We start from the raw sequence: 26272 nt of genomic DNA on the forward strand, positions 1-26272 counted from the left end.
TCTGAGAGTAGTTAGGCAGCTTTTCAAGGTCACACAGATAGTAAATGTCATCACTGGGACTTGAACTCAGGTCTTTCTGACTCTCATGTCTGTGCAACATGTCATCTCAGCCACTGTTGACACTGTATACGTGGATTAGGGTTGGCTAAACTGCTGTAACAATTAGACCCAACTCGAATGGTGCATGTATGTACAATAGGGGTTTATTTCTTATGATATAGTTCACGGTGGTCCCAGGTGAATAAGGATGGGTAGGTCTGCATTTTTCATAATCATCTGTGTCTCTGCTCAGGCTCCTAGAGTCTCTGCCACCTTCCCCATGTGGCTTCTAAGGCCACCTCGGAGACAGAGCTTGGTGGAGCACATGTGGTAGGATTTTTTTTTTTTTTGAGACGGAGTCTCACTGTATTGCCCAGTCTGGAGTGCAGTGGTGCAATCTCGGCTCACTGCAACCTCTGCCTCCCAGGTTCAAGCTATTCTCCTGTCTCAGCCTCCCTAGTAGCTGGGACTACAGGTACCTGCCACCACGCCTGGCTAATTTTTGTATTTTTAGTAGAAATGGGATTTCACCTTGTTGGTCAGGTTGGTCTCGAACTCCTGACCTCAGGTGATCCACCCACCTCGGCCTCCCAAAGTGCTGGGATTACAGGCATGACCCACCATGCCTGGCCATTTGGTAGGATTTTATGGGCTAGACGGGAAGTGTTGTATTGCATCTGGTCACTTTCTGTTGTGTTGAACCCAGTCCTGTGGCTCCCCCTACTTGCAAGGACTCCTAAATGTCTGGCCAAGCTGTAAGTCCAGGAAAAGGAAAGGACCAAATTCGAGAGGCAGCCCACCGTCTCCAACACACATAATAAATATTTCCATGATTCCTTGCTCTCTTCTTGTCCTTGTTTGTAAGTGGTTTTCTTACTTGGAACCATAATATGTATTCTAGTTTTCATGTGACTTCTTTCATTTATCATAATCTTTTTCCTGTGTGGCTCCAGTGAGTTTTCATAATGATCATGGTTACAGGCCGTGTACACCAACTGTCAGACAGTTAACTCGTTCTAGTTTTTTTTTTTTCCGATAATAAAACAATAAGCACCTTTATGCAAAAACTCTTTGCTACTCTTGAATTATTTCTTTAAATTCTCAGGAGTGGGAAGGCCAAGTCTAATGAGTGAACATTTTTACAGCTTTTGACACTTCACACCTTATTGCTCTTCAAAGAGTTTGTATCCAACGACAAAGATACTCACAGTGTTACCAGCATTGGGTGCTATCGTTTTAAAAACAATTTAGTTGTAAAATGGTTCCTTAGTTTATTATGATAGCCTTTTTCAGGATCCCAATCCTTTAGGGTAGGAAGTGTTTATATGTGTATATCTGGCTAAGTCATATCAATTGCAATTTAGCCTCCTCTTTTGTCTTTACCGGGGAGGACAAAATCATTTATTCGCTCAACAAAAATGTAGGGAGCACCTGTTATGCGCCAGGCAGTGGTCTAGACCTGGGGATAGAGTGAATACCAAAAGACAAAGTCCTGGCCGGGCATGGTGGCTCATGCCTATAATCCCAGCCCTTTGGGAGGCCGAGGCGGGTGGATCACTTCAGGTCATGAGTTTGAGACCAGCCTGGCCAACATGGCAAAACCCCGTCTCTACTAAAATTACAAAAATTAGCCGGGCGTGGTGGCACATGCCTGTAGTCCCAGCTACTCAGGAGGCTGAGGCAAAGGAATCACTTGAACCCAGGAGGGAGAGGTCGCAGTGAGCCAAGATTGCACCACTGCATTCCGGCCTGGGTGACAGAGTGAGATTCTGTATTAAAAAAAAAAAAAAAAAAAGACAAAGTCCTTACTCTCACGGGACCTTATATTCTAGTGGGAAGACACACGTTGCTGAAGTAAACACACAGATAAATATATGGGGTCATCTTATTGACAAGTGCCGTGAAGAAAACAGAACTGGGTGACAGGACAGTGACTGGGGAGCTATTCCAGTTTGAGGGTGGCTCTTGATACTGAAAATTCATTTCAGGGAAATTTCATCTCTTTTCAAAGATGTCTACCTTCAGAGCTCACAGCTCCATTTTGCTCTTTTGCTGCTGTTGTTGAGACAGGGCCTCACTGTGTCACCCAAGCTGGAGTGCAGTGGCACGACCCTGGCTCACTGCAGCCTCAACCTCCCGTGCTCAAGTGATCCTTCCACCTCAGCCTCCCAAGTAGCTGGGACTAGAGGCACACGCCACCATGCTCAGCTAATTTATTTATTTATTGGTAGAGACAGGGTCTTGCTGTGTTGCCTAAGCTATCACACTTTTACAGGGCCTTTCTCTGCTCTTTGAAAACCTTAATTCGGATCTATTAGGTGCCTGTTTCCTTGTGAACTCTTAGTTCAGCTTTTAGTCCCCAGGTTTGCTGCTGGCGGAATCTTTCTGCCTTAAGAGGTCCTCCCCCAGCAGAGCCTGGTCTTTTGTTTAATGCTGGATGCTCAGCCTCAGGCACACTGATGAATAAACTAAGATCCTCCACTCACCTGTGAATTCCTCAAGAACAGCCTTCGGGCTCAGTGACCATTGTGTTCTAGCCTGCCTGGCACCAGTGCACAGCGCATACTAGGTGCTCAGTAAATGTAAGCTGAACTATTTGAAGTGTGTTCACATTTACACTTGACATCGTTCCTTAATCCATTGCTGTTTAAGTATGGCTTGGAGACCAGCAGCCGGGACCAGCTATGTAATGCATGGGGCTCAGTGCAAAATAAAAATGCAAGGTCTTTAGCTTCAAAAAATATTAAGGATCAAGCATGGTGGCATGTTCCTGTAGTCCCAGCTACTCAGGAGGCTGGGGCATGAGGAATGCTTGAGCCCAGGAGTGTGAGTCCAGACTGGGCAACATAGTGAGATCCTGTCTCTAAAAAAATTTTTTTTAAGTAAAATTATTAAGAATGTGAAAATAGGCCAGGGGTGGTGGCTCATGCCTGTAATCCCAGCATTTTCGGAGGCTGAGGTGGGTGGATCACTTGAGGTCAGGGTTTCAAGACCAGCCTGGCCAACATGGTGAAACACCGTCTCTACTGAAAATACAAAAATTAGCTGGGCATGGTGGTGGGTGCCTGTCATCTCAGCTACTCAGGAGGCTGAGGTGGGAGGATCGCTTGAGTCCAGGGAGGTTGAGGCTGCAATGAGCTAGATTATGCCATTGCACTCCAACCTGGGTGACACAGTGAGACCTTGTCTCAAAAAAACAAAAACAAATTATTAAGAATGTGAACATAATGACAACAGAGGATTAAACCAAGCACGGGCCCCTTCTGAATGTTGTATGCCCGTGAGACTGGCTCCACCTTGAGAGACAGGCAGATCTCAGGGTTAGCCTCAGACCTATGGAGTGAAGATCTGGGCTGGGACCCAGGGCACTTCCTGGTGATTCTTATGCCCAAGAGAGTTTGAGCACTGTCATCATCTTTCAGCCTGGGGGATGTCCTGAAGCCCTGTCAGAGAGAGAACCCTGCCCGGGATCCAGATCAGCATTTATCATGGGATAGACTCGCTTTGTGGCGCGGAGGGTGAAGCCTCCGGATGCCAGTCCCTCATCGCTGGCCCGGTCGCGCTGTGGCGAAGGGGGCGGAGCCTGCACCCGCCCCGCCCCCCCCTCGCCCCGTCCGCCCCGCGCCGCGCGGGGAGGAGGAGGAGCCGCGGCGGGGCCCGCACTGCAGCGCCAACGTCCGAGCGGGCGGCCGAGCTCCCGGAGCGGCCTGGCTCCGAGCCCCGAGCGGGCGTCGCTCAGCAGCAGGTCGCGGCCGCAGCCCCATCCAGCCCCGCGCCCGCCATGCCGTCCGCCGACCCCGCCTGAGCCGCGGCCTCCGCGCGCGGGCGGGCCTGGGGACGGCGGGGCCATGCGCGCGCTGCCCTAACGATGCCGCCCGCCGCGCCCGCCCGCCTGGCGCTGGCCCTGGGCCTGGGCCTGTGGCTCGGGGCGCTGGCGGGGGGCCCCGGGCGCGGCTGCGGGCCCTGCGAGCCCCCCTGCCTCTGCGGCCCAGCGCCCGGCGCCGCCTGCCGCGTCAACTGCTCGGGCCGCGGGCTGCGGACGCTCGGTCCCGCGCTGCGCATCCCCGCGGACGCCACAGCGCTGTGAGTAGCGGGCCCAGCGGCACCCGGGAGAGGCCGCGGGACGGGCGGGCGTGGGCGCGTTCCCTGGCCCGGGACGGGAAGCAGGACGCGGGCCAGGACGCTCCCAGGGCGAGGCTCCGGCGCGGCACGGCGGCCCTGCTAAATAAGGAACGCCTGGAGCCGCGGTTGGCACGGCCCCGGGGAGCTGAAAAAGCCCGGGTCTGGAGACAGACGTCCCACCCGGGGGCTCTGCAGACGCCAGCGGGGGCGGGGCGCGGAGGCCGCGCTCAGCTGGGGGGACAAACAGTCGCTAATTGGAGAGGAATTGGGATGCGGCCTGGGGCTGCGGGGTACCCGGAGAGGTGGGGATGGCTGTAGGGGGCTGCAGGGAAGAGTTCCAGGAGGTGTCTGGACAAAGATTTGATGGATGTGCAAGAATTGGGCTGATGCTTAGGAAGGGGCGATGAGGTGGGTCCAGAAGAAGGGGGGTGAACGGTGTGAGCAAAGACCGTGAGGCTGGAGGCTGGCCACGGGAGGTGTGAGGGGTAGGGGCAGGGTGGGAGGTGGGCTCGCGGGTGGGCTGGGGTCATGAAGGGCCTCAGGCGCTCTGCTATTGGGTTCCAAGGCTATCCTGAGAACAGGGGTGAGGGGGGATTGCCGTGGGGGGGGTTAAAGCCTTGTCATGTTCGCTTTCGGGAGATAAAAACAACAGGTGGCCTTTATGGAGATGCTGCTCAGAGCCAGGTCTGTGCCAGGCTTCTGTTGGGGGTCGTCATGCGGAATCCTGACTCTGACCATCCGAGGCATAGGGACCGTGGAGATTTGCATTTCACAGATGAGGAAACAGGTTTGGAGAGGTGACACGACCTGTCCCAGGCATCACAGCCAGGACAGAACCTGTCCCAGGCATCACAGCCGGGATGTGCATAGCAGGGGTTTGGAACTATGAGGTGCCCAGGACCCAGGGTTGGATTGAAAAGGGCGCAGGGGACTAAGATAAGCAGACAGTTGTCCCCAGCGCTGGGGAGAGTCTTGGGACCAGTCTGATGCCTTGTATTTCCCAGGCTCCAGGCTCCTCGCCGGGACAGTGTCTCCTTGGGTGCGTGCTGGATCCCTGGGGGACGTGGCACATCCCCAGGCTTGCTAAACATTGGGTGGGTTCTGGCATTTGGTTTTGTAACGTTTCTGGGTCGCTCCCGCCTGTGGCCACCCTTCCTTAGGGGAGCCGTGTGTCCTTGGGGCTTTGCTGGGTGGTCTCGAGGGTGGGAGAAGAATGGGTTCTCCTGGACCAATGGAGCCCGTGCCCCTCGGGGCCACATTGCTCCTGCGCTCCCTGACTGCGGACGCGTGTGTCTCGCGGCTGTCTCTGTGGAGATGGCCTCCTCCTGCCTGGCAACAGCGCCCACAGAATTGCATCAGACCTACCCCACCCGTTGTTTCTGATGCTGTAGCTGAGGGCTCCTCTGTCTGCCAGGCCGGTCACTGGGGACTCTGTCCAGGTCCTGGTGGTTCCTGCTTCCCAGCACCTGATGGTGTCCATGAGAGCAGCCCCTCAGGAGCTGTCCAGGAGAGAAGGGCGCTGGTGGCTGCTGAGCGGAGAGCAAGGCCCGTGTTCTCCAGGCCCTTGGCACAGCAGTGGAGCCCCCGCCCCTGCCTTGTGTTGTCCCCTTAGGCTCTGGTCCTGGGATTTGGAGGAGGGGGACCCTGGGAGTTGGTGGCCTGTCCCAGCCTGAGCTGGCAAGATTCCGAATGCCAGGCCCCTCAAGTGTGCAACAGGGCACAGGGCGACCTCATGTGGGCAGGTGGGTGCTGTTCTGTACACACCTGGGGCCGCCGCTGGGAGAGTTCTGGAAGGTGGGGTGAGGGGACCCATGGGAAGCTAGGGCCTTAGGAAGGATGTTAAGGCCCTGGCTGGCCCCCCAGGCCACCCTCTGTGCTGTGGGGGCAGCCCAGCCATTTTGCTGTCTACCCTGCAAACTCCTCCTCGGGGAGACGGCTGGGTTTTCCCCAGGGAAGAGGGGTCAAGCTGGGAGAGGTGAAGGACACAGATCACAGCTGCTGGCAGGTGTTTAAGGGTCCAGGAGCGTTGCTGTCTGGGTGTCACCAGTAGCCTTCCTGGGGGGCTCACGCAGGTGCCTCTCCACTTGTGGCTCCCTGGCTGCTGAAGATCAGCAGGGACAGCTGTGTCCAGTTCCAGGTGGAGGACAGCCAGGGCTTTTGAGGCCACAGCTTGCCTTGGGTTAATGATGCTGCCGAGAGGTGGTGGCTTTTGGGAAAGATGGCGTACTGCAAAACGTGCTGCTCTGCGTGGCTCGAAGCTTCGTGGGGAGACGTGGGCAGAGCCGTGGCTGACTCACAGACCCCCCACCCCAGAGCCTGCCCTGCCCTCCCTGCCCCGACCCTTCCCCTCCTGACCCATGTGGTTTTTTTTTTTTTTTTTTTGAGACAGAGTTCACTCTTGTTGCCAAGGCTGGAGTGCAATGGCACGATCTCGGCTCATGGCAACCTCCGCCTCCTGGGTTCAAGCGCTTTTCCTGCCTCAGCCTCCCGAGTAGCTGGGATTACAGGCGTGCACCACCATGCCTGGCTAATTTTGTATTTTTAGTAGAGACAGGGTTTCTCCATATTGGTCAGGCTGGTCTTGAACTCCTGACCTCAGACGATCCGCCCGCCTCGGCCTCCCAAAGTGCTGGGATTACAGGCATGAGCCACCAGGCCAAGCCCTGACCCACGTTTTGAACCAAATTCCAGCCACCCTTTTATCTGCAAGCATTTTGGAGGGCATCGCAATACTGCAGACCCACCTAACACAACAGACAATTCCTTCATGCCACCGAAGGCCTGGTGTGTTCACATTTTTGGTTTAATAGTTTGAATTAAGAGCCAAATAAGGTCCACACACTGCAATTAGTTGATGTCTTTTTTTTTTTTTTTGAGACGGAGTCTTGCTCTTGTCTCCAGGCCGCAGTGCAGTGGCATGATCTCAGCTCGCCGCAACCTCCGACTCCCTGGTTCAAGCGATTCTCCTGCCTCAGCCTCCCGAGTACCTGGTAGCTGGGTTTACAGGCATGCACCACCGTGCCCAGCTAATTTTTATATTTTTAGTAGAGACGGGGTTTTACCGTGTTGGCCAGGATGGTCTCGATCTCCTGACCTCGTGATCTCCCCACCTTGGCCTCCCAAAGTGCTGGGATTACAGGCGTGAGCCACCGCACCCGGCCAATGTCTTTTAAAAATATATACTTTTTTTTTTTTTTTGAGACGGAGTTTCGCTCTTGTTGCCCAGGCTGGAGTGCAGAGACGCTGGCTGTGGTTAGGGGCCTGCCGGGCGCCCGCGGTGGAGCCTGGGCTGAGGAGGAGGGGCTGGTGGGGGGGTTCTCAGGCGGCTCGGTCCCCAGTCTGTTCATGCTGGTGTCCTGGGCCCTGGCGCGGCGCCTCACTGTGCACTCGCCACCCCAGGCCCAGTGCAGGATGCCGAGAACCTCCTCGTGGGAGCGCCCAGTGGGGACCCGCAGGGACCCCTGACGCCTCTGGCACAGCAGGACGGCCTCTCAGCCCCGCACGAGCCCGTGGAGGTAGTCGGCCCCCCACGTTCTACAACCTGCCCTCCTGCCTGCCCCTGGAGGCCTTGCCTGCCCTGCCCACTGTGTGTCTCGCCAAAAAACTTGGGGGCCTTAATGTTGCTTGTGCCCAGTGAAGATGGTTGGGAAAATCCAGAGTGCAGAGAGGAAAGCGTTTACTCACATTCCCCCCAGGCTTTTTCTCTGAGTGTGTGTGAGTTATTCCTGAAAGGCAGGTCAGGGGTCCTGCCCCCCATGGACAGTTTCCATCGGAGTCTTCCTCTGGAGCGACAGGAGCCAGGCCTGTGGGGGTCTGATGGCTCGCTCTCCTTCCCTCCCCTCTTCCTGGGAAGTTCGGGTGGGGGGAGTCTGGGCTTCAGGCTGGGGTGGGGTCTGTGGAGCTGAGGCGGCCCCCTGCCCACCAGGTCATGGTATTCCCGGGCCTGCGTTTGAGCCGTGAAGCCTTCCTCACCACGGCCGAATTTGGGACCCAGGAGCTCCGGCGGCCCGCCCAGCTGCGGCTGCAGGTGTACCGGCTCCTCAGCACAGCAGGTGGGACTCTGGGGTTGTGGGCGCCGCAGGACTCGGGGTGGCCTCTCTGAGCTCTCACGTCTGCTGGTCCTGTGGCCTCCAGAGTGGTTCCCAGTCTTAGGTGGACAGAGCAGGGGTTCCAGAGACACCAGCTCATTCCAGGTGTCCTGGGGGTGGATTGGGTGGGGCCGGCCTGGGTCAGTCGGCTGGCCGGAGACAGGGACGCAGCACTGGGCTGGGAGTGCTGCCCGGGCTGGGAGACCTGTCCTCACAGCAAGGCCAGGCTTGCTGGTGCAGGCAGTTGGGCATCTCTGACGGTGGCCCGTGGGCGAATCAGGGCCCCAACACCCTCCCCTCCTCGCAGGGACCCCGGAGAACGGCAGCGAGCCTGAGAGCAGGTCCCCGGACAACAGGACCCAGCTGGCCCCCGCGTGCATGCCAGGGGGACGCTGGTGCCCTGGAGCCAACATCTGCTTGCCGCTGGACGCCTCCTGCCACCCCCAGGCCTGCGCCAATGGCTGCACGTCAGGGCCAGGGCTACCTGGGGCCCCCTATGCGCTATGGAGAGAGTTCCTCTTCTCCGTTCCCGCGGGGCCCCCCGCGCAGTGCTCGGTGTGTGGCCCTGACCTGGGTCTGTTCCCTGCATCTCCTCAGGCCACCTTCCTGTCTGCTGCCCGAGGTCTGGGTCTGCTCACCAGACACACCCAGCCTGCAGGCCCCTCCCACGTCCTTGCCACCTCTGACCTCCGACCTCCAACCTCCGACCTCTGCGGTGCCCTTGCCCCTCTCCCAGTGGGAGAAGCTCTCGCCTGGGCCCTTGGCACGAGCTGTGCCTCCTCTTCCTCTCTCCCAGCACAGCCGCTCCTTCCTGTCTGCCAGGTCTTGGCCTGTGTCCTCTCCCCATGTGTCCCCCTGTCTGCAACTGTCCTGCCTGTCCTTGTCCCGAGCACTGTGGGGAGGCTCCCTGAGGTGTGGCTGACGAAGCGGGGAGCCCTGCGTGTCCACCCTCATCCGTCGTGCAGGGGTCCACGGGCCATGACCGTGAGGACGTGATGCAGCCCTGCCTCCCTCTCCACACGTCACCCTCCACGGCCAGGATGTCCTCATGCTCCCTGGTGACCTCGTTGGCTTGCAGCACGACGCTGGCCCTGGCGCCCTCCTGCACTGCTCGCCGGCTCCCGGCCACCCTGGTCCCCAGGCCCCGTACCTCTCCGCCAACGCCTCGTCATGGCTGCCCCACTTGCCAGCCCAGCCGGAGGGCACTTGGGCCTGCCCTGCCTGTGCCCTGCGGCTGCTTGCAGCCACGGAACAGCTCACCGTGCTGCTGGGCCTGAGGCCCAACCCTGGGCTGCGGCTGCCTGGGCGCTATGAGGTCCGGGCAGAGGTGGGCAATGGCGTGTCTAGGCACAACCTGTCCTGCAGCTTTGACGTGGTCTCCCCAGTGGCTGGGCTGCCGGTCATCTACCCTGCCCCCCGCGACGTCCGCCTCTACGTGCCCACCAACGGCTCAGCCTTGGTGCTCCAGGTGGACTCTGGTGCCAACGCCACGGCCACGGCTCGCTGGCCTGGGGGCAGTGTCAGCGCCCGCTTTGAGAATGCCTGCCCTGCCCTGGTGGCCACCTTCGTGCCCGGCTGCCCCTGGGAGACCAATGATACCCTGTTCTCAGTGGTAGCACTGCCGTGGCTCAGTGAGGGGGAGCACGTGATGGACGTTGTGGTGGAAAACAGCGCCAGTCGGGCCAACCTCAGCCTGCGGGTGACGGCGGAGGAGCCCATCTGTGGCCTCCGCGCCACGCCCAGCCCCGAGGCCCGTGTACTGCAGGGAGTCCTAGTGGTGAGTATGGCCGAGGCTCCACCACCAGCCCCCAGGCAGGTGCCTGCAGACAGGGTGCTCACACAGGGCGTGAGGCCTGGCTTCCCAGTGAGGGCAGCAGCCCAGTTACTGGGGACGTCGGCCCCGGGCAGGTCCTGCTGGCTGGCTCCTCAGGCTACCTGGTGGGCTTTAAATTCCTAGAAAGTCACGGCTCTGACAGCGGCTCCGCTAACTCATTCCACCGTCTCATTTCACGAAATGAATTTAAAACTCCGCTCCCTGACCTCACACGAGCCCCCGTGAGTCTCTCACGCCTTCTGCTGTGTTCTCGCCTGGCTAAAGCGAGTGGCTTTTGAGGTGGAGTCTGAACCCCTGATGGGAAACTGCGGGCTGCCCGCGGTGCCACCATGCTGGGTACATGGGGGACAGGGCTGTCTCCGTCTTGCGGGTACCTGCCCCTTCACCAGGGGCCTTGGGAGGGGCCATCAGAAATGGCGTGACCTGTGCAGCCTGTCCTGGGTTCTGTAAGCCAGTGTAGGTGCTGTCCCTGTGAGGCCCGTGTGCCTCCCCTCACTGCTCCGAGCCCTCTGGCTGAGGAGCTGGGGCAGGAGCCCCGGGAGGGTCTGAGAAGACTCAGAGAGAGGTGGACTCTTTGTAGCTGGTACTAGGTTTGCTTTACAGATGGGGAAACTGAGGCACAGAGAGGTTGAGGCATTAGTAGTACTACATGGCTGGCTGGAGAGACAGTCAGTGTCCCAGCCCGGGCTTGGCTCCCATGGCATGCAGAGCCCCGGGCACCTCCTCTCCTCTGTGCCCCGCGTGGGACTCTCCAGCCTGACGGGAGGTGTGTCCAGGAGGCGACAGGCTAAGGGCAGAGTCCTCCGCAGAGCCCAGGCTGACACCAGTCCCCCCGCAGAGGTACAGCCCCGTGGTGGAGGCCGGCTCGGACATGGTCTTCCGGTGGACTATCAACGACAAGCAGTCCCTGACCTTCCAGAACGTGGTCTTCAATGTCATTTATCAGAGCGCGGCGGTCTTCAAGCTCTCAGTAGGTGGGCGGGGGTGGGGAGGGGTGGGGATGGGGCGGGGCAGGGTGGGGCGGGGCGGGCTCCACCTTCACCTCTGCCTTCCGCTCTGCTTCATGCTGCCCGAGGACGCTGCCATGGCTGTGGGTGCGTGGAGGGAGGGACGCCAAGCAGGGCCAGGCCTCTCACCTGCCACCTGGGCCCACTGATGCCTGTCCCTGCAGCTGACGGCCTCCAACCACGTGAGCAACGTCACTGTGAACTACAACGTCACCGTGGAGTGGATGAACAGGATGCAGGGCCTGCGGGTCTCCACAGTGCCGGCCGTGCTGTCCCCCAGTGCCATGCTGGCACTGACGGCGGGCGTGCTGGTGGACTCGGCCGTGGAGGTGGCCTTCCTGTGAGTGACTCGGGGGCCGGTTTGGGGTGGGCACCAGGCTCTTGTCCCGGCCCCAGCCTCAGCCGAGGGACCCCACATCGGGGGGTTGCTTTTCTGAGCCTCGGTTTCCCTGTCTGTTGGGAGGTACTGGGTGCACAGGAGCCCTGAGGCTGCACGGGAGCCGGGAGAGGCCTCAGCACAGCCGGGTGGGCCCTGAATGGAGGCCCGGGGCGTGACTGCAGAGTGGAGCCTCGGCTGGGTCCCAAGCACCCCCTGCCCCGCCACCGCGCACCTGTGCCCCGCCACTGCGCACCCCCGTCCCGGTTCACTCACTGCCTCCCACCGCCCCGGCAGGTGGACCTTTGGGGATGGGGAGCAGGCCCTCCACCAGTTCCAGCCTCCGTACAACGAGTCCTTCTCGGTTCCAGACCCCTCGGTGGCCCAGGTGCTGGTGGAGCACAATGTCACGCACACCTACGCTGCCCCAGGTGAGGGATGAGGGGGTGAGGGGGCCACTGCCTTTCAGGCTCTGAGCACGGGGCCCCCCCAGTTCCCGAGTCAAGCTGCCCCACTTCCTCCCCAACAGCCCTCACTGTCACCTCACCTGGGCTGATGATGGCTTAGGCCCCTACTGGGGTGAGGGAGGGGCCAGGCGTGGGGGCAGTGGATAGGGAAGCTGGGCCCCCTGAACTGCCCCCCCTGAACTGCCCCCCCCGCCGGCCTGGCTCTTGCTGCTCTGCTGCCCCGAGTGCAGCTGCACTTGGAGGCGGTGCCGTCCTCACCAGGCAGCCCTCAGTGCTGCTGCACCTGTGCTCCGTCCCGCACGTGGCTTGGGAGCCTGGGACCCTTAAGGCTGGGCCGCAGGTGCAGCCGTTCACCCCGGGCTCCTCAGGTGGGGGGGCTTCTGCCGAGCGGGTGGGGAGCAGGTGGGGGTGCCGCGGCTGCCCCACTTGGGCCTGTCCCCACAGGTGAGTACGTCCTGACCGTGCTGGCATCTAATGCCTTCGAGAACCGGACGCAGCAGGTGCCTGTGAGCGTGCGCGCCGCCCTGCCCTCCGTGGCTGTGGGTGTGAGTGACGGCGTCCTGGTGGCCGGCCGGCCCGTCACCTTCTACCCGCACCCGCTGCCCTCGCCTGGGGGTGTTCTTTACACGTGGGACTTTGGGGACGGCTCCCCTGTCCTGACCCAGAGCCAGCCGGCTGCCAACCACACCTATGCCTCGAGGGGCACCTACCACGTGCGCCTGGAGGTCAACAACACGGTGAGCGGTGCGGCGGCCTAGGCGGATGTGCACGTCTTTGAGGAGCTCCGCGGGCTCAGCGTGGACATGAGCCTGGCCGTGGAGCAGGGCGCCCCCGTGGTGGTCAGCGCCGCGGTGCAGACGGGCGACAACATCACGTGGACCTTCGACATGGGGGACGGCACCGTGCCGTCGGGCCCGGAGGCCACAGTGGAGCATGTGTACCTGCGGGCACAGAACTGCACAGTGACCGTGGGTGCGGCCAGCCCCGCCGGCCACCTGGCCCAGAGCCTGCACGTGCTGGTCTTCGTCCTGGAGGTGCTGCGCGTCGAGCCCGCCGCCTGCATCCCCACGCAGCCTGACGCGCGGCTCACGGCCTACGTCACCGGGAACCCGGCCCACTACCTCTTCGACTGGACCTTTGGGGATGGCTCCTCCAACACGACCGTGCGGGGGTGCCCGACGGTGACACACAACTTCACGCGGAGCGGCACGTTCCCCCTGGCGCTGGTGCTGTCCAGCCGCGTGAACAGGGCGCGTTACTTCGCCAGCATCTGCATGGAGCCAGAGGTGGGCAACGTCACCCTGCAGCCAGAGAGGCAGTTTGTGCAGCTCGGGGACGAGGCCCGGCTGGTGGCATGTGCCTGGCCCCCGCTCCCCTACCACTACACCTGGGACTTTGGCACCGAGGAAGCCGCCCCCGCCCGTGCCGGGGGCCCTGAGGTGACGTTCATCTACCGAGACCCAGGCTCCTATCTTGTGACAGTCACCGCGGCCAACATCATCTCCGCTGCCAATGACTCAGCCCTGGTGGAGGTGCAGGAGCCCGTGCTGGTCACCAGCATCAAGGTCAATGGCTCCCTTGGGCTGGAGCTGCAGCAGCCATACCTGTTCTCTGCCGTGGGCCGTGGGCGCCCCGCCAGCTACCTGTGGGATCTGGGGGACGGTGGGCGGCTCGAGGGTACGGAGGTCACCCACGCTTCCAACAGCACAGGTGACTTCACCGTTAGGGTGGCTGGCTGGAATGAGGTGAGCTGCAGCGAGGCCTGGCTCAATGTGACGGTGAAGCGGCGCGTGCGGGGGCTCGTCGTCAATGCCAGCCGCACGGTGGTGCCCCTGAATGGGAGCGTGAGCTTCAGCACCTCGCTGGAGGCCGGCAGTGATGTGCGCTATTCCTGGGTGCTCTGTGACCGCTGCACGCCCATCCCTGGGGGTCCTACCATCTGTTTACACCTTCCGCTCCGTGGGCACCTTCAATATCATCGTCACGGCTGAGAACGAGGTGGGCTCCGCCCAGGACAGCATCTTCGTCTATGTCCTGCAGCTCATAGAGGGGCTGCAGGTGGTGGGCGGTGGCCGCTACTTCCCCACCAACTACACGGTACAGCTGCAGGCCATGGTCAGGGACGGCACCAACATCTCCTACAGCTGGACTGCCTGGAGGGACAGGGGCCCGGCCCTGGCCAGCAGCGGCAAAGGCTTCTCGCTCACTGCGCTCGAGGCCGGCACCTACCGTGTGCAGCTGTGGGCCACCAACATGCTGGGCAGCGCCTGGGCCGACTGCACCGTGGACTTCGTGGAGCCTGTGGGGTGGCTGATGGTGGCCGCCTCCCCGAACCCAGCTGCCGTCAACACAAGCGTCACCTTCAGTGCCGAGCTGGCTGGTGGCAGTGGTGTCGTACACTTGGTCCTTGGAGGAGGGGCTGAGCTGGGAGACCGCCGAGCCATTTACCACCCACAGCTTCCCCACACCCGGCCTGCACTTGGTCACCATGAAGGCAGGGAACCCGCTGGGCTCAGCCAACGCCACCGTGGAAGTGGATGTGCAGGTGCCTGTGAGTGGCCTCAGCATCAGGGCCAGCGAGCCAGGAGGCAGCTTCGTGGCGGCCGGGTCTTCTGTGCCCTTTTGGGGGCAGCTGGCCACGGGCACCAATGTGAGCTGGTGCTGGGCTGTGCCCGGCGGCAGCAGCAAGCGTGGCCCTCATGTCACCATGGTCTTCCCGGATGCTGGCACCTTCAACATCCGGCTCAATGCCTCCAACGCAGTCAGCTGGGTCTCAGCCACGTACAACCTCACGGTGGAGGAGCCCATCGTGGGCCTGGTGCTGTGGGCCAGCAGCAAAGTGGTGGCGCCCGGGCAGCTTGTCCATTTTCAGATCCTGCTGGCTGCTGGCTCAGCTGTCACCTTCCGCCTGCAGGTCGGCGGGGCCAGCCCCGAGGTGCTCCCCGGGCCCCGTTTCTCCCACAGCTTCCCCCGCGTCGGGGACCACGTGGTGAGCGTGCAGGGCAAAAACCACGTGAGCTGGGCCCAGGCGCAGGTGCGCATCGTGGTGCTGGAGGCCGTGAGCGGGCTGCAGGTGCCCAACTGCTGCGAGCCTGGCATCGCCACGGGCACTGAGAGGAACTTCACAGCCCGCGTGCAACGCGGCTCTCGGGTCGCCTACGCCTGGTACTTCTCACTGCAGAAGGTCCAGGGCGACTCGCTGGTCATCCTGTCGGGCTGCGACGTCACCTACACGCCCGTGGCCGCGGGGCTGTTTGAGATCCAGGTGCGCGCCTTCAACGCCCTGGGCAGTGAGAACCGCACGCTGGTGCTGGAGGTTCAGGACACCGTCCAGTATGTGGCCCTGCGGAGCGGCCCCTGCTTCACCAACCGCTCGGCACAGTTTGAGGCCGCCACCAGTCCCAGCCCCCGGCGCGTGGCCTACCACTGGGACTTTGGGGATGGGTCGCCAGGGCAGGACACAGATGAGCCCAGGGCCGAGCACTCCTACCTGAGGCCTGGGGACTACCGCGTGCAGGTGAACGCCTCCAACCTGGTGAGCTTCTTCGTGGCGCAGGCCACGGTGACCGTCCAGGTGCTGGCCTGCCGGGAGCCGGAGGTGGACGTGGTCCTGCCCCTGCAGGTGCTGATGCGACGATCACAGCGCAACTACTTGGATGCCTACGTTGACCTGCGCGACTGCGTCACCTACCAGACTGAGTACCGCTGGGAGGTGTACCGCACCGCCAGCTGCCAGCGGCCGGGGCGCCCGGCGCGTGTGGCCCTGCGCGGCGTGGACTTGAGCCCACCTCGGCTGGTGCTGCCGCGGCTGGTGCTGCCTGTGGAGCACTACTGCTTTGTGTTTGTCGTGTCATTTGGGGACACGCCACTGGCACGGAGCATCCAGGCCAATGTGACGGTGGCCCCCGAGCGCCTGGTGCCCATCACTGAGGGTGGCTCATGCCGCGTGTGGTCAGACACACAGGACCTGGTGCTGGATGGGAGCGAGTCCTACGACCCCAACCTGGAGGACGGCGACCAGACGCCGCTCAGTTTCCACTGGGCCTGTGTGGCTTCGACACAGGTCAGTGCGTGGCAGGGCTGTCCTCCCTGTCCCTCACCCGTCCACACCCATGAGCCCAGAGAACACCCAGCTTGCCACCAGGGCTGGCCCGTCCTCAGTGCCTGGTGGGCCCCATCCCAGCATGGGGAGGGGGTCTCCCGCGCTGTCTCCTGGGCCGGGCTCTGCTTTAAAACTGGATGGGGTTCTCAGGCCACGTCGCCCCTTGTTCTCGGCCTGCAGAGGGAGGCTGGCGGGTGTGCGCTGAACTTTGGGCCCCGCGGGAGCAGCACGGTCACCATTCCACGGGAGCGGCTGGCGGCTGGTGGCTGGCGTGGAGTACACCTTCAGCCTCACCGTGTGGAAGGCCGGCTGCAAGGAGGAGGCCACCAACCAGACGGTGGGTGCCGCCCGCCCCTCGGCCACTTGCCTTGGACAGCCCAGCCTCCCTGCTCATCTACTGTTTTCCATGTTTTAGTGCTGGTGGAGGCCGCGCGCTGTCCCCTGTCTGTTTCTGATGCAAATTCTATGTAACACGACAGCCTGCTTCAGCTTTGTTTCCTTCCAAACCTGCCACAGTTCCACGTACAGTCTTCAAGCCACATATGCTCTAGTGACAAAAGCTACACAGTCCCCCAGCAATACCAACAGTGAGGAAGAGCCCCTTCCCACCCCAGAGGCAGCCACTGTCCCCAGCCCATGTCCCTGTTGCTGGATGTGGTGGGCTGGTTCTCACCCTCACGCTCCCCACTCTGGACCAGCCAGGAGGCTTGGTGACCCTGAGCCCGTGGTGGCTGCTCCTGCTGCTGTCAGGCGGGGCCTGCTGGTGCCCCAGAGTGGGTGTCTGTTCCCCAGTCCCTGCTTTCCTCAGCTGGCCTGATTGGGGGTCTGCCCAGAGGGGTCGTCTGAGGGGAGGGTGTGGGAGCAGGTTCCATCCCGGCTCAGCCTCCTGACCCAGGCCCTGGCTAAGGGCTGCAGGAGTCTGTGAGTCAGGCCTACGTGGCAACTGCGGTCCTCACACCCACACATACGTCTGTTCCCACACGCATCCCCCCAGGGGCCCTCAGTGAGCATTGCCTGCCTCCTGCCAGGGTCCAGCTGGGTCCAGTACACCAGAACACACACCCCAGTGTCTTCTGCCCTGTGTATGCCCTTCTGCCGCCCAGGTTGGAAGGTGGCAAACCGGATGAGTATCCTGGGAGGGGGTGAGCTCACCGGCAGTGGCCAGGCCCCTGGGAAACCTGGAGTTTGGGAGCAGCATCCTCCACGGGTCCCCCAGACCTTCCAGCAGGCCAAATAGACCTGTGTTGGAGGTAACCCCACTCCCACGCCAGGTGCTGATCCGGAGTGGCCGGGTGCCCATTGTGTCCTTGGAGTGTGTGTCCTGCAAGGCACAGGCCGTGTACGAAGTGAGCCGCAGCTCCTACGTGTACCTGGAGGGCCGCTGCCTCAATTGCAGCAGCGGCTCCAAGCGAGGGGTGAGTGTTGAGCAGGGTGTGGGCGGGCTGGGTTGGGTCCCATGGCCGAGGGGACGGGGCCTGCAGGCAGAAGTGGGGCTGACAGGGCAGAGGGTTGTGCCCCCTCACCACCCCTTCTGCCTGCAGCGGTGGGCTGCACGTACGTTCAGCAACAAGACGCTGGTGCTGGATGAGACCACCACGTCCACGGGCAGCGCAGGCATGTGACTGGTGCTGCGGCAGGGCATGCTGCGGGACGGCGAGGGATACACCTTCACACTCACGGTGCTGGGCCACTCTGGCGAGGAGGAGGGCTGCCAGACACTGTAACTGGAAGCTGCCCTTTGTCAAGCCCCAGGAATTAGCCCTTCTGATCTTTTTTTTTTTTTTTTTTAGATGGAGTCTCGCTCTGTCACGCAGGCTGGAGAGCAGTGGTGTGATCTTGGCTCACTGCAACGTCCATTTCCTGAGTTCAAGCGATTCTTGTGCCTCAGCCTCCCAGTAGCTGGGATTACAGGCACATGCCACCACGCCCAGCTAATTTTTGTATTTTTAATGGAGAAGTGGTTTCACCATGTTGGCCAGGTTGGTCTTGAACTCCTGAACTCAGATGATCCTCCCACCTCCGCCTCCCAACGTGCTGGGATTACAGGCATGAGCCACTGCACCCAGCCTTCTGATCTTTCAAGTCATTATTGCTTCAAAGAACCTCCTCCAGTAATACAAGGATAATCTACGCAAAGACCTCAGGAGAATATTTAAAAATAAGTATGTATCACAGAAAGCAGCCCTCTTCCCTGGAGGCAAACATGATTCACAGGTTCATGTATGTACACACACACACACACACACACACACACACACACACACACACACACCAAACATAAGAAAAAGTCACTCCTTGTGTTTTGCAGTATGATTTTTTTTCCACTTAACCCTACCTTATAGTTTTTTCTGTCTGTTCATAACCATCTAGTCAGACTTAAAATATGTTTTTGAATAGGTAAGACATGCAAATATGAAATAAAATAGTGTATAAGGGAATATAGAACTTCCCCCTTCGTTCCTATTTCTCGCCCTTCCAGTTCCCCTTCTTAGAGACACTGTGGTTGCTGGTTACATATGTAGCTCTCCAGTCATGTTATTTATTTATTTATATTATTTTTTGAGATAGAGTCTCACTCTGTTACCCAGACTGGAGTGCAGTGGCATGATCTTGGCTCACTGCAACAGCCCCCTCCCAGGTTCAAGCAATTCTCCTCCCTCAGCCTCCCAAGTAGCTGAGACTACAGGCGTGCACCACCACACCCAGCTGATTTTTGTATTTTTAGTAGAGAGGGGGTTTTGCCATGTTAGCCAGGCTGGTCTCGATCTCCTGACCTCAGGTGATCCACCTGCCTCGGCCTGCCAGAGTGCTGGGATTACAGGCTTAAGCCACTGTGCCCAGCCTATTGCTTTTTTTGTGATAAAGTCTCACTCTGTCACCCAGTCTGGAGTGCAATGGTGCGATCTCGGCTCCTGCAACCTATGCCTTCTGGATTCAAGCGATCATCCTGCCGCAGCCTCCTGAGTAGCTGGGATTACAGGTGTGCATCACCACACCCAGCTGATTTTTGTATTTTTTGTAAATATGGGTTTTTGCCATGTTAGCCAGGCTGGTCTTGAACTCCTGACCTCAAGTGATCCACCCACCTCAGCCTCCCAAAATGCTACAATTACAGGTGTGAGCTGCTCCATCCAGCCTCCAGTGATGTTTTATACACATGCAGCCACATAGAGAGCCCCTCCTGCACCCCTCCAAAATGGCAGCACAGGCCCCGGCTGTTGTGTGTCGCAATCTTTGCATCTAACTGTGTATTTTGGCCATTCATCCATGGTAGCAGAGAGAGGGCCACTGCACAGTCTTCTGCTATAGGGATGAACCATAATGATTAAGCCTGTCTGCTATTGACAGGTATTTAGGTTGTTTCTAGTCTTTTTGCTCTTAAAAGCAAGGCTGCAGCAAAAGCACGTGCTTGGTGGACCACGTCTGTCTCTAGGTTGGGTATTTAGAAAGCTGTGATATTGCACTGCAGCTTCATAAAGAAGCCATGATTATCCATCACTTTACTGAGGAAGCTCAGGGGTAGTTCTGTATGTACAAGTCAGGCAGGTGATAACGCAAAGCAAACACTCTGCCCAGGCCTGTGTGTCTTTTTTTTTTTTGAGACCAAGTCTCGCTCTATCACCCAGGCTGGAGTGGAGTGGCACAATCTCAGCTCACTGCAACCTCTGCCACCTGAGTTCAAGCAGTTCTCCTGCCTCAGCTTCCCGAGTAGCTGGGACTACAGGCACGCGCCACCACACCTTGCTAATTTTTTGTATTTTTAGTAGAGATGAGGTTTCACTGTGTTGGCCGGGCTGGTCTCGAACTCTTGACCTCAGGTGATCCACCCACCTTGGCCTCCCAAAGTGCCGGGATTACAGGTGTGAGCCACTGCACCTGGCCATCCCTGTGTGTCTGAAAGCCAGTGTTCCTTCCACTTCCCTCCCTGTTCCTCATTTCTTCTGCAGGCCCTGGGAGCACCCCCTGCTCAGGGCTCTGTGGCTGACCATATAAAGCGTCAGAGAAAAACTGGAGCTGCTTCCTAATACGGTCACAAGAGGGAAATCCTGGGCCTGCAGCTGGGACTTGCTGGTGGCACAGGGCCCATGAGATGCCGGCTGGGACACAGGAGGCTGGGATGCTGAAACCTCTGAATTTAACCAGCTGGAGAGGGGCTCGTGGGGCCAGAGAGGCAGAAACACAGCCAACTATGGTTGCGCTGGGTCGAGGTGAAGGAGAAGTAGCTGAATGATGTGGGAGGAAGAGCCAGATGCTGAAGCCCCACGGCCCTGCCGTGAGATGTGCGGCTGCCTGCACCGGTCTTACCTTCACTCCATCGTCATACACTGGCTTGCTTAGAAAGCTTTTACAGAACTCAGCAGAGATTCAGATCTACCTGGAAGTATGGATTAAGTGCTTGTTTTGTGCATGGCACTGGGAGAGATGTCCCAAACAAAGAGGATGAAAATCATATTCCTCTTTCAGAAGCTGGTGATGGAGTTGAAAAGGCAGTGTGGTCCTTCCTTTTTTTAAAAAAATTCATTTTATTCTTTTTTTTTTCTTTGAGACAGTCTCACTTTGTCACCCAGGCTGGAGTGTGGTGGCTTGATCTCGGCTCACATAACCTCTGCCTCCTTGGTTCAGGTGACTCTCCTGCCTCAGCCTCCTGAGTAGCTGGGATTACAGGCATGCGCCACCACACCCAGCTAATTTTTGTATTTTTAGTAAAGACGGGGTTTTGCCATGTTAGCCAGGCTGTTCTCAAACTCCTGACCTCAAGTGATCTGACCTCCTCGATTTCCCAAAGTGCTGGCATTAAAGGTGTGAGCCACCATGCCCGGCCTCTTCTTTCTTTTTAAAAATTCCTTTTATTCTTTTCTTTTCTCTATCTCTCTTTCTTCCTTTCTTTCTTACTTTCCTTCCTTCCTTCCTTTTTTTTTTTTTTTAGAGTCTCACTCTGTTGCCCAGGCTGGAGTGCAGCACCATGATCTCAGCTCACTATAACCTCCACCTCCTGGGTTCAAGTGATTCTCCTACCTCGGCCTCCCGACTAGCTGGGATTACAGGCGCCTGCCATCATGCCTGGCTAATTTTTGTATTTTTAGTAGAGACGGGGTTTTGCCATGTTGGCCAGGCTGGTCTCGAACTCCTGACCTCAAGTGATCTGACCTCCTTGGCCACCCGAAGTGCTGGGATTACAGCTGACTGAGTGTCTACCCTGTCCCTGGCACTGTGCGGGGTGCAGGAGATACAGTAGTGTGTGGGTCACAGTCCAGGAGGTAACATTTAGGCAGAGCTCTAAAAGAGGAGAGGGAACCAGCTGGGAAGATGAGGGGAAAAGTGTTCCAAGTGGAGAGAACAGCATATTGAAGGCTCTAAGGTGGCAAGACTTTCCCTCTCGTGAAATGAAGGGAGTATAGTAAGAGTCACTAAATAACATTGATTGAGCACCTACTACATACCAGCCGCCATGCTAAATGCTTTTCGAGCATTATCTCGCAGCACATCTATGAAGGGCTTGTTCGTATGCCTCCCTGTTTTGTAGATGAGGATAAGTGAGACTCAGAGAGGTTAAGGGACTTGCCCAGGGTCACACAGCGCAGAAGTAGCAAAGTGAAGGTTCAAATTAAAGTACCCCATACCCAGTTCTGAGCCCTTAGCTACTGCCCTTTACTGCCTCCAGGTCAAGGGCTTGAGTGAGGACAGGTTGGGCTGTAAATGATACCTACATTCAAAAGGGGCGTGGCAATGGACATGGCCCCAGAGGAGCTGGAGACGGAGTCGAGGCCTGAAGGAGGGTGGGGCTTGATTGACCTTTGTTCAGGTGACCACAGACTGGGCGCTTCTCTTTGGGAGGCTTGTCCTGGGGACAGGGGACACCTATTGAACCGGACATGGCTCCTGGCCTGGCTCAATGCAGTCCACTGAGTACCTACTGCCGCCGTGCAAGGCCCCCAGGTCACGGAGGTGAAGTCAGGCTGTCCCTGCTCCCAGGAAGCTGTATCATTAATTTATTCCCCTGGCATGCATTTAGCAAGCATTTAGTTAGCACCTATTCTATACCAAGGCCTGTGCTGGGACTGAAGAGGAGAAAGGGTGTTCCCCGGCCTCAAGGCACTTGGAGCTGGTGTTTGCAGGATGGGTGGGAGGGTCCTGGGTGATGGAATGGGGAAGAGGGGTGTCCAAGCAGGCAGCCCCCCACTCCCAGCCCCACCAGGCTGGATGTTGCTCCTGGGCCCCGCTTACCTCTCACCCTTGCTTTGCTTCTCCATTTCGGTCCAATGGAGCTGCTTATACCAAGTTGCTTATAGTTCACCCCCATGGACCCCGTGTCCTGTTTTTCTGCCCATGTCCCTGCTTTGTCTTGAGCTGGTTAACACCTTGTTGTCCTTTAAGACTCAGTGCAGGGAATACCTCCCCACCTGGAGGTTTCCCTGACCACTCCCAATGTGGGTTAGGGCCTTCCCTTCCTTGTTCCTATCATTCTCTGTTCTTATGACGTGTTTTAATGTACTTGTCTCCCCCTCTGATTTAAGTTCTTTAAGAGCAGGAGCTATCTATCATTGATTTCTTTATCTCCAGCTTCTGACACAGATGTGGTATATAGTAGGTGCTCAGTAAATGGTTGATGGCTATTTAGACAGGCATATGTTGACTCATTCATGCTCCTTTTAGGGGATGGTGAGAACCTCTGTCTCCATCAATCCTGTTTCTTTCTTTCTTTTTTTTTTTTTTTTTTTTTTTTTGAGATGGGGTCTCCCTCTGTCACCCAGGCTGGAGTGCAATGGCACCACCTTGGCTCACTACAACCTCCCTCCACCTCCCAGGTTCAAGTGATTCTCCTGCCTCAGCCTGCCGAGTAGCTGGGACTACAGGCATGTGCCACCATGCCCTGCTAATTTTTTGTATTTTTGGTAGAAACAGGGTCTCACTGTGTTGCCTAGGTTGGTCTTGAACTCCTGAGTGTGAGCAATCTGCCCTCCTTGGTCTCCCAAAGTGCTGGGATCATAGGTGTGAACCACTGCGCCCAACAATCCTGTACCTTCAAAGAATATCATTCCTCCGCAGCACCCCCAGACATTACATACCATTGTCCCTGAGCAGACTGAGCCCTGGAAGGACCTTCCCACTCTCTCTTTTTCTTTCTTTTTTTTTTTTTCTTTTTTTTTTTTTTGAGACAAGGTCTCACCATGTCACACAGGCTGGAGTGCATGGCACAATCACGGCTTACTGCAACCTCAACCTCCCAGGCTTAAGCAAACCTCCCACCTCAGCCTCCCAAGTGGCTGGGACTACAGGTAAATGCCACCATGCCCAGCTAATTTTTAAATTTCTTATAGAGATGGGGGTCTCACTGTGCTGCCCAAGCTGGTCTCAGACTTCTGGGCTCAAGCAGTCTTCCTGCCTTGACCTCCCAAAGTGCTGGGATTACAGTTGTGAGCCACCACACCCAGCCAGACTTTCCCACTCTCTAATTGGCTCCAGCCCTTGACTAAAAGCCCCTTGAGGGCTGGGATCCTGTGTTTTTTTTAATGTTCTAATGTAGTCCCAGCACCTTTTGCATGGCATCTGGGACATGAATGAATGAATGAATGAATGAATGAATGAACGAACGAACGATCAGTAGTTTCTGTTTCTGTCGGATGGGCCTAGGCTGGATAGCATAATGGACCATGCTCATACCTGGGGGTGGGCCAGGCTGGGCTTGGTGCTGCCAGGATCTTCTTTGGTGACCTCGGTCAAGTCACTTAACCCTCTGTTGCTTGGTTCACCCTAGCTGTAACTGAGAGATGGATCTGTGGTTCTCCCTAAGTCACTTGCAGGGAAGAGGATACGCTTTATGGCCATCAGAGTCTTGGGCAGTACTGATGTTTATCGTTTGGGGAAAGCAGTTCCTGTGAGACGGGTTGGAGCCTGTCTCCTGAACTGTGACCTCAACCATGGGAAAATCTAGTATCCAGTAAGGAAAAATCATGACAATAGTGCCTTACCACGTACAGAATGGCGGGACTTACCTTGTGCCTTGAATCCTCCGTCCCTGATCTGGTTATTTTCAGATGCTCCTATTCACCCAGTAGGAGAGGACTGCTGTTTTTTAAATGGTAAAGTGCATATAACATAAAATTTACCATTTTAAACATTTTAAAGAAAACAGTGCCATTAAGTGCATTCACAATGTTGTACAGCTATCAATTTCAAGACAGGGTCTTGCTCTGTCACCCAGGGGCTAGAGTGCAATGGTACAATCATAGCTCACTATAACCTTGAGCTCCTGGGATCAAGCAATCCTCCTGACTCAGCCTCCCAAGTAGCTGGGACTACAGGTGATCACCACCATGGCCAGCTATTTTTTTTTTTTTTTTTTGTAGAGAGGGGGTCTGGCTGTTGTTGCCTGAGCTGGTCTCAAACACTTAGCCTGAAGCAATCCTCCCACCTTGGCCTCCCAAAGTGCTGGGATTACAGGCATGAGCCACTACACTTGGCCCCAGAGCATTTTTATAGCCTCAAAAGGAAACCTTATACCCATGAGCAGTTCCTCCTCATTTCCCACCTCTTTCCAGCCCCTGGGAACCACGAGTCTGTTTTCTGTCTCCATGGCTTTGCCTACTCTAGACACTTCACATAAATGAGATGATAGAGTACGTGACCTTTCGTGCCTGGCTTCTTTCACTAGGCATATTTTCAAGCTTCATCCACATTGGAGAGCTCATGTCAGTGTTTGTCTCCGTTTTGCAGATGGGGAAGGTATTAATGATCAGGAGCAGGCGCTGTGGGGTAAACAGGAGTTCTAGTTCCCAACTTCCCTCCAGCTGTGTAACCTGGTGACAACCTCACCACGCCTCGCTTTGCCCTCCTGTCAAACAGGTGGTGGGGAAATCACTGTTACTGAGTAGTTGTGAAGATGCCATGAGGAGATGCCTCTGCCATCTTCTAGAGACTGAGTCACTGGGGTTTCTTCTTAGATATGGACATTGGGAGGTCCCAGAAAGAGATCAGAGGGTGGTGGGAGGAGAGAGAGCTTGGAGGATTATTACCTTTTCCTCCCCCCCTCCTGGACCACAGTTTTGGCAGCTGTGTTTCTATATGGCTGTGGATCCCTCTGGACAGCCCCTTTTTAGGGGTGTGTGGCTTTCTATGCCTCCAATGTTCAGTTAACGACATTCCCTCTCTGGCTGAGTGCGGTGGCTCCCACCTGTAATCCCAGCACTTTGGGAGGCTGAGACTGGCGCATCACCTCAGCTCAGGAGTTCGAGACCAGCCCGGGCAATATGGTGAAACCCTGTCTCTACAAAAAATAAAAATAAAAATTACCTGGGCATGGTTGTGCACACCTGTGGTACCACCTACTTGGGAGGCTGAGGCGAGAGGATCACTTAAGCCCAGAAACTCAAGGTTGTAGTGAGCCAAGATCACCCCACTACACTGCAGCCTGGGCGACAGAGCAAGACCCTGTCTCAAAAAAAAAAAAAAAGTAAACAACATTCTCTTCTGTTCTTGCTCTTCAGACTTAACTGCTCCCGTCACTGGTTGGGTTTCTTTAATTCTGCACACATATCTGTAAACACTCTTTTTATTAAATGTTCCTGAGTTAATATCTTAAGCACACTGTTCATTTTCTGTGCCACCTGTTAAATGATGAGCATTTAATATGATTGTCAGCATCCAAAAAAGATCCTGCGTAGTGCTTAGTTTGGTGCCCAACACATAGTAAGTGCTCAATGAACGGTGGCTGTTATTTAAGCCAGTGAGGTCCAGGGAGGTACAGTGGCAGCTCGGAGGAGTGGAGCTGAGATTTGAACCCAGAGCTCTTCAAAACTCCACAGTTTGGCCAGGTGCAATGGCTCACACCTATAATCCCAGTGCTTTGGGAGGCTGAAATGGGAGAATTGCTTGAGCCCAGGAATTTGAGACCAGCCTGAGCAACACAGTGAAACCCACGTCTCTACAGAAAATATAAACATCAGCCAGGCCTGGTGGCACCCGCCTGTAGTCCTGGCTACTCAGGAGGCTGAGGTAGGAGGATCACCTGAGTCCAGAAAGGTCAAGGTTGCAGTGAGTCATGTTCACACCACTGCACTCCAGCCTAGGTGACAGAGTGAGACCCCATCTCAAAACAAACACAAAACCCCCCACAATTGCAAAATAAAACATAGGCAGCTTGGAAACCCACTCTCGCCCTTTCTCCTCTTCCCACATACCTGGAATATCAGTGAGGCCCAGGGTTTCCACTAAGACTCCAAGCTCCAGTTTCCCCATC

The 26272-nt window shown here is 57.4% G+C and overlaps 3 protein-coding genes across 5 annotated transcripts in view; all 3 read left to right on the forward strand.

Annotated features, from left to right (window-relative positions):
* Positions 1-3555: 3555 nt before the first annotated feature.
* Positions 3556-9245, forward strand: LOC129394302 (uncharacterized). 3 transcript variants are annotated; one of them, XM_063598404.1, is made up of 7 exons: positions 3556-4122; positions 4798-4845; positions 5166-5255; positions 5774-5903; positions 7561-7676; positions 8087-8213; positions 8557-9245. In XM_063598404.1, exons 1-7 carry the CDS (start codon positions 3571-3573, stop codon positions 9243-9245), a joined length of 1752 nt encoding a protein of 583 aa, XP_063454474.1. In that variant the 5' UTR covers positions 3556-3570. The 3 variants fall into 3 exon arrangements, with proteins under 3 accessions (XP_063454474.1, XP_063454475.1, XP_063454476.1); XM_063598405.1 differs by lacking the exon at positions 4798-4845; XM_063598406.1 differs by lacking the exons at positions 5166-5255; positions 5774-5903 and having other exon boundaries at positions 4798-4948.
* A 52-nt stretch (positions 9246-9297) lies between these two features.
* LOC129394299 (polycystin-1-like) lies at positions 9298-12691 on the forward strand. Its single transcript, XM_055100260.2, has 5 exons — positions 9298-10026; positions 10922-11053; positions 11255-11430; positions 11764-11897; positions 12378-12691. Exons 1-5 carry the CDS (start codon positions 9298-9300, stop codon positions 12689-12691), a joined length of 1485 nt encoding a protein of 494 aa, XP_054956235.2.
* A 1730-nt stretch (positions 12692-14421) lies between these two features.
* Positions 14422-26272, forward strand: part of LOC129393053 (polycystin-1-like) — a 95752-nt gene continuing 83901 nt past the window's right edge. The window contains 5 exon segments of the mRNA XM_055100259.3: positions 14422-15996; positions 16216-16293; positions 16295-16372; positions 17307-17450; positions 17826-18014. Of these exon segments, the coding sequence (XP_054956234.2) occupies positions 14422-15996; positions 16216-16293; positions 16295-16372; positions 17307-17450; positions 17826-18014 (2064 nt within the window).

Source organism: Pan paniscus, chromosome 18 (assembly GCF_029289425.2).
Source record: "Pan paniscus chromosome 18, NHGRI_mPanPan1-v2.0_pri, whole genome shotgun sequence".
NCBI classification, from domain to species: domain Eukaryota; kingdom Metazoa; phylum Chordata; class Mammalia; order Primates; family Hominidae; genus Pan; species Pan paniscus.